Source organism: Rutidosis leptorrhynchoides, chromosome 1 (assembly GCF_046630445.1).
Source record: "Rutidosis leptorrhynchoides isolate AG116_Rl617_1_P2 chromosome 1, CSIRO_AGI_Rlap_v1, whole genome shotgun sequence".
NCBI lineage: Eukaryota > Viridiplantae > Streptophyta > Magnoliopsida > Asterales > Asteraceae > Rutidosis > Rutidosis leptorrhynchoides.
Window position 1 is genome coordinate 628,409,805 of NC_092333.1, and position 7,014 is coordinate 628,416,818.

The 7,014-nt window shown below is 33.7% G+C and overlaps 1 protein-coding gene across 1 annotated transcript; it reads left to right on the plus strand.

The window, feature by feature from the left end:
- Positions 1-1,322: 1,322 nt before the first annotated feature.
- LOC139885826 (phytepsin-like) lies at positions 1,323-6,755 on the plus strand. Its single transcript, XM_071869611.1, has 14 exons — positions 1,323-1,452; positions 2,648-3,002; positions 3,081-3,141; positions 3,264-3,358; positions 3,445-3,557; positions 3,680-3,848; positions 3,943-3,982; positions 4,073-4,137; positions 4,596-4,709; positions 4,798-4,862; positions 5,153-5,300; positions 5,397-5,516; positions 6,210-6,298; positions 6,434-6,755. The coding sequence occupies exons 2-14, from the start codon at positions 2,661-2,663 to the stop codon at positions 6,516-6,518; spliced, it is 1,506 nt and encodes a 501-aa protein (XP_071725712.1). The 5' UTR covers positions 1,323-1,452; positions 2,648-2,660; the 3' UTR covers positions 6,519-6,755.
- Positions 6,756-7,014: the final 259 nt, after the last annotated feature.

A 7,014-nucleotide genomic window follows, 5' to 3' on the forward strand; every position in this document is an offset into this window, starting at 1 on the left:
AGGACAAGATTTTTTTTTCTTATTTTAACTTTTAAGATTTACTTTTAATAAAAATACAAACTACTTTTTCTTATTTTAACTTTTAAGAATTACTTTTAATAAAAATACAAACTACTTTTCTTATTTTAACTTTTAAGATTTACTTTTAATAAAAATACAAACTACTTTTCTTATTTTAACTTTTAATATTTACTTTTAATAAAAATACAAACTACTTTTTCTTATTTTAACTTTTAAGATTTACTTTTAATAAAAATACAAACTACTTTTTCTTATTTTAACTTTTAAGATTTACTTTTAATAAAAATACAAACTACTTTTTCTTATTTTAACTTTTAAGATTTACTTTTAATAAAAATACAAACTACTTTTTCTTATTTTAACTTTTAAGATTTACTTCTAAGAATAAACATTAGTATGCATGAAATAAATAATGATTAATTGCATAAGTAATCATAAATGTTAGATAACATATAAAGACCCCATCGTATTCGTATTGATCGGAATTAATCTCGACCCATGGTACCGTGTTGTCAAATGACGTGTTGCGTACAATCATGAGGTCTTATTAACATAAATATAAATGTTAGTGAAGTTAATAAGAGTTAGATTACAGAAAATATAATTCAGGCGGTATAACCGACCATATATAACTTAAATAACATAAATATAAATGTTAGTGAAGTTAATAAAAGTTAGATTACAGAAATATAATTCAGGCGGTATAACCGACCATATATAACTTAAATAACATAAATATAAATGTTAGTGAAGTTAATAAAAGTTAGATTACAGAAATATAATTCAGGCGGTATAACCGATCATATATAACTTAAATAACATAAATATAAATGTTAGTGAAGTTAATAAAAGTTAGATAATTTCTTACCTTGATTAGTGACGTGTGCTTGTTTAGATAAACCTTGATTATACGGAGCACTTCGTGCTGATAACGTGTTATATTTCAGTAGGCTTATAACTACCTTTAGTGGCCTGGTTCAATATATTCAAATTGAAAGAACCAACAAAAGAGAGATGTGTTGTAGAAGATATAGGAGAGAAAGAGGTTGAAGAGAGGTGTGATGTATTTAATGTATATGTGTGTTTTTGTAACTTACATTATGCACATATATATAGTACAAATTTTACTATCCATATTTGACTAATTACCATCCATATTTAACTATTAAATTTACAACAGATAATATAGGGTAGATAATTGTATTTGTATTTGTTCGGGTCCGTAATTCTCCACGTGATTGGCACATGCACGTGGCTTCTTAAAAAGCACCCATTCAAGAAGGTGAAAAATGAAAATATCTGATCAAAATCCAATCCACATTTTTGAAATCTTATTTATTCATTGGTCCCAGCTACCTGCTTTCTTTCTTTGTTTAAATTTAAACCCAGTCACCATTGCCTTCCTTCACTGCTCTTCTCTTTACTCTTTTGGTAGGTAGCTTTTCTCATCAAATTACTTGATCACAATTTTTTATTTATTTTTTTTATTTATGTCTTTCTACGTTTTTGTATTATAATCAACTGCTGATTTCCAGTTTCTTGTAATCCGATCGTTTGTTATTTATTTTATGAGTGTGTCATAACTTGTATTTCTACTAGGTTTATACACTTTACGTTGTTATTATTTAATCTGTTCATAAGCTCAGTTGTAGTGCTTCATCTGTTTCTTTTAGATACTCCATTTTTTATGGATATTATTTGTTTAACACGCTACTTATATGTTTGACTTTATATCTGACACAATCTTCATGCTTTTTTTTTTTTTAGGGAATCAATTTAAATTACTGTTGCTGTTAGGCTTTAAATTTGTGATCTGTAAAATGGTAGGGTTAGGTACCATCACCTCACAGTCACTGTGAGTCTGTGACTGAGTCACACTTATTGACTTGTGCTAGTGAGTTACTCCAGATAACTTCAGGTTGTTTATAGCAATGTTAAGTGTTTTACTTGAAACATGAGTAGACTATACCTGGCAAACGGGTCGATATGGGTCGGGTTGGGTCAAATATCAAATGGGTTTGGGTCGAAACGGGTCATGGGTCGAAATGGGTCAGAATTAAAATGGGGCGAACGGGTTGGGTCGAGACACGGGTCGGGTTGGGTCAACACCCGGGTCGGGCTAGTAAAATTGTTCTTATTTGTATCTTTTTTTTATGTATCTCTTCCGAACACGCGCCCTGAAAAAGACGCGTCGAAAACGGTCGCCGAAAATGCGGGGCGAAAAACGCGCGTCGAAAAACTCATTTGGGTTAGACCATTGGCTTAACAGCATCAGGTTATGGGTTTCGACCTATGCGTTTTTGATAGGTGTAACGAATGTGTGGGTTAGCTTATTTTCTGGCCTTACCTTCTTATAGTGTGAAAAGGCTTAATAAATTCATTTTTATGGCGTACGGGCTTATCAGCTTATCAAAATTTATAAATTCAATTAGCCGAACTTTATAAACTCATAAGCGTTACATTTGAGCGTATTGAGTTTTCAAAGTTCGATAATCCAAAGGCCAACTTTTATGACTTGTATGTGAATTTTACAATTGTGGTACAGACCCTTACAGTATATTACACTCCACGTATATGTACACATAAACGGACAACCTTTGGTTTCTAAAACGTCAACAATGTTCAGGCAATTCTTCAGCATGGGAAACCGATATATGTTGTTAGCTTTGTGTTTATGTGCTTTTACGCTGTCTTTACTCGAGGCTTCAACTGATGGGTTGCTAAGAATCAACATGAAGAAACGTTCGTTAGATATTAATGGCATTAAAACTGCTAGAAAAGGAGACAAATACGAAAAATCTCTCAAGAATGGGCTGCTTGGTTTGACTGAATCTGAAGTGGATATAGTCCCTTTAACCAACTACTTGGATGCACAATATTATGGAGAAATCGGTATCGGTTCGCCACCTCAGACATTCACTGTTATATTTGATACTGGTAGTTCGAACCTATGGGTTCCATCATCCAAATGCATATTTTCTGTAAGTTACATCTCATTTGCGATGTATTATTAAAGTTCAACATGGTTTGGTTTACGTTAAGTGCTTTATTGTCTGCAGATTGCTTGCTATTTTCATAACCGGTTTAAGGGAACAAAGTCAGCTACTTACACTAAAATAGGTAAATACTTGCACTTTCGGTCGATGGTTTATGGTTGAGAAAATACTTGGTTAATAAATGTTGAATTGATGATGCTAAATGGTGAAGCTTAGTGTTTGTGTGTTATATATTTTATTTATTAGGGGACAATTTGCAAATAAATTATGGATCTGGTTCAATTTCTGGGTTCTCCAGTAAAGATACAGTTCAAGTTGGTGATCTTTGCGTTGAAGATCAAGTGAGTATTATAAAGTTATAATATCTGAATCTTCATATCAATATGCTTTTTTTCATTCAAGATCTCTAAATTTAATTACATTTCAGGATTTCATTGAAGTTACGAAAGAAGGAAGTTTATCATTCATAGTGGGTAAATTTGATGGAATATTTGGACTCGGGTTCAAGGAAATTTCTGTTGGAGGCTTGATGCCAGTCTGGTACTTATTGATAAACTTTAAAAAAAATCCATTTTTTATATCAAATATTAAATGGAATTTGAACTTGGTTTAGTTCATTTTTCGTATTATGTTTGTGACACATTCTCTACTACTAACTACAGGTACAATATGATTGAACAAGGTCTTGTAAAAGAACAGGTGTTCTCTTTTTGGCTAAACCGTAATGAAAAGGACAATGAGGGTGGTGAGCTTGTTTTTGGTGGTGTTGACCCAAAACATTTCGTAGGGGAGCACTCGTATGTTCCCGTGACTAACAAGGGTTACTGGCAGGTACATATACATAAATATACAAATGGTATTATTGGCACCAACTTTATTGTGAAACATTAATTGACGTGCACGTTGATTTATAATTGTCCTGCAGTTTGATATGGGAGATTTCCTTGTCGGAGGCCAATCTACAGGTGAGTTTAACTCTATAATATTCGGTAGTATAACAACTTTATTGCGATGTATTGTGTAATGCTTTTTTATTATGGTTTTGTTTCTTCTAGGATTCTGTGAGGATGGTTGTGCTGCTATTGTGGATTCTGGAACATCCTTGCTCGCTGGTCCAACCGTATGTATTTCACATTGACTTCTTATTACAATAACTATTGGTAGCAAAATGGGTGGGTCTGGCCGGTTGAATTGTTACGGGTCTGCACGGGTAAAAAATCGATAAGGGTTGAAGCGTGGAGTGTCAGTTGAGTTGACCCACATCGTATCCAATATTTTCAACTGTTTTTGAAGTATTAGTTTGTTAATTATAATTACAAACGTTGTATGATTTTGTTTATAATATAATAGAAGTTTTATTAAATAATATAAGAATGGAGGTTTTATGTCTAAATACTACACATTGGGCGGATATCTTATCCATTTGACCCGTTTCCTGTAAGCAAATTAGTTAAATTGACTTCACCCAGATCCAACCAAATTTACTAATGGGTCGAAATTGTCACCTTTACCGGAAACAAATTCTTACAGCTCCCGAATTTGTAGTCTTCTCTGCATCTAACTATTTCTATATTTCAGACTATTGTAACGGAAATCAACTATGCAATTGGGGCTGAAGGAGTACTCAGCAGTGAATGCAAATTGCTTGTCGACGAGTTCGGAGACATGATATGGGATCTCCTAGTATCTGGGGTGTGTATTTCAGTCTTCATTTTTTAACCCCTTCGTTAAGCTTCAGTACAAAGTCGATCAGAATGATCTAATTATATATGCCTTTCAGGTGTCACCTAAAAAAGTTTGTTCCCAGGTTGGTTTATGCTTTGCCAACGGAGCTCAGTCTGTTAGGTATAATTTGCATTCACCTTAACCATATCACTTTTGGTCCCGTTATCCGTTAGATTTTAGCTTACGTATACCAACAAAAAAGTAGCTATAGTGCAAGGCTCGCCTATAGAGTTGGAAATTTGGGTGGGTCGGGAAACAAGTTTTGGTCAATATGGACAAATTTATAGTACACGTTGCAAAGGCTCATCTGTAAACACAGATTAGTTTGTCAACGTGATTACAGGATGAAATAACTAGATTGATAGTTAATTGCAAGCAGTCTTTGCTAATGACTCTTACTCTTGTTGCAGTTCAAATATTGAAACGGTGGTTGATAAAGAGAATGGGGGAATTCAGGGTACAGTGCTCTGCGAAGTGTGTCAAATGGCTGTTATTTGGATGCAAAATCAGTTACGACAAGCTGAGACAAAGGAAGTGGTGCTACGTTACGTCGATAAGGTGATTTTTGGAAGGAAAAAAAAAAAATCTTTTTCACTTTTCCTTTGTATATATGTGCATGCACATGTATGTAATGTAATTCACATTAAATAATAGCTTTGTGAGAGGATACCGAGTCCAGCTGGAGAATCAGTAATAGATTGCAACAGTCTCTCGAAGATGCCAAACGTTTCATTCACCATTGGGCATAAACTCTATACCCTCACTCCAGAACAGGTACATTTCTTATTCAACTGCATGAGTTCTAAATTATACGGAGTAATACGCTTGTCGATGTAAATTTGACCTTTACAGTCAAAGCGATTGTTATTCACTTCAAGATGTTACGGGTTATGCTGGGTGGCAACTTTGATCAAGTAAATGGATCATTTTGGTTAATACTTGATCTCCAACTTGTTAAATTGGAACTATATAATAACTTTTAAAAATTAGAGCATGTTGAAGTTGGTTAAAGTCGTTTTGAAGGTATACAACCTCCAAAATCGCTTTAGATAGGTAAAAAGTAGAAGGTTTTCCCTGTTCAGGCCACTCGGGAGGGCGAGTAATCCGACGCCATTCTCTGATGTACGTGGCGTAGCAGGATTAGTTGCCTCTATGGTATAGTTTAATTGGTCACTTTTACTAGATTAATAATTTATAGAAACAGGAAATGCACAAAAAAAATTGGCAGTGCAACAACCTGATCGGACTGGTTTTAGTCATCTATTAAATTTAATAGAATGATTCGTTAGCATAAACGTCGTTCTTGGTGTAATGCCTTAGCATGCTTTCCTCCTAGATCCAAACATTTTTGTTGATACTTGAGTAATCCATGTAAAATTTGAAGTTTCAAAAGTAATCAACTTGACCAAAAAGTCAACGTTTGCTGAGTCATAATTCTAATTAGTAATCGTTGCCTTTAATTATCAGTACATCCTGAAAACCGGTGAAGGGTTAGCTGCTGTCTGCATCAGCGGTTTCATGGCGTTGGATGTGCCACCACCTGCTGGTCCTCTTTGGTAAGTAACATCTTCAAACTGTACAAACAAACTAATTCAGCTATAAATATTACAATTTCAAGTGTATTATTTTTTATTTTATTTTCAGGCATTAAATTTAACGTCAGCTTATCACTTATATTGTGTTTGATGCAGGATTCTTGGAGATGTGTTCATGGGAGTTTACCACACAGTATTTGACTATGGGAATCTGCAGCTTGGGTTTGCTAAATCGGCGTAATTTATTACTCGATGATTAGCATGAAAACTGAAGGCACGTGTAAATAAATGTATCGATGATGTTACTTAAAACTGCACCCTAGAAATGCAATCGGGGGTTCGTTTGTTTATCCTCGACTGATGTTACTAGCAGTTGTATATACAAGTTTAAAAAGCGGTATAATTAGGTGGTTGTGTTATTGTGTATGATATTAGAGTAAGGTGCGAGCAAACATGATATGTACTGTATGATTTTTCATGGTATGTATGATTGCATTAAAGACGGAAAAGAATAATTAATATTAGGTGAAATTATAGGACCATTTCCAATCGTGGAGATAATAACACGTGCAGTTTGGCCAAAAAGTGCAATTCGATTGTGATTTGGCAATGTTAGTTTCTGATATTTTTTAATTGTTGTCTTAGATTTTTGTGTTAAATATTAGGTATGGTAATGTGGTAAAATCTGACTGGAAATTAAGTGAAATGAAGTGAGAAGAAATAAATTAATTAGAAAA

What these genes read in the sequence shown, in the direction of transcription:
- LOC139885826 (XM_071869611.1), top strand. Translation starts at nt 2,661, where the DNA reads ATGGGAAACCGATATATGTTGTTAGCTTTGTGTTTATGTGCTTTTACG. An exon ending in GGAGGCTTGATGCCAGTCTG is followed by an intron (nt 3,558 to 3,679) that starts GTACTTATTGAT and finishes TACTAACTACAG; the next exon opens with GTACAATATGATTGAACAAG. An exon ending in TGCTACGTTACGTCGATAAG is followed by an intron (nt 5,301 to 5,396) that starts GTGATTTTTGGA and finishes ATTAAATAATAG; the next exon opens with CTTTGTGAGAGGATACCGAG.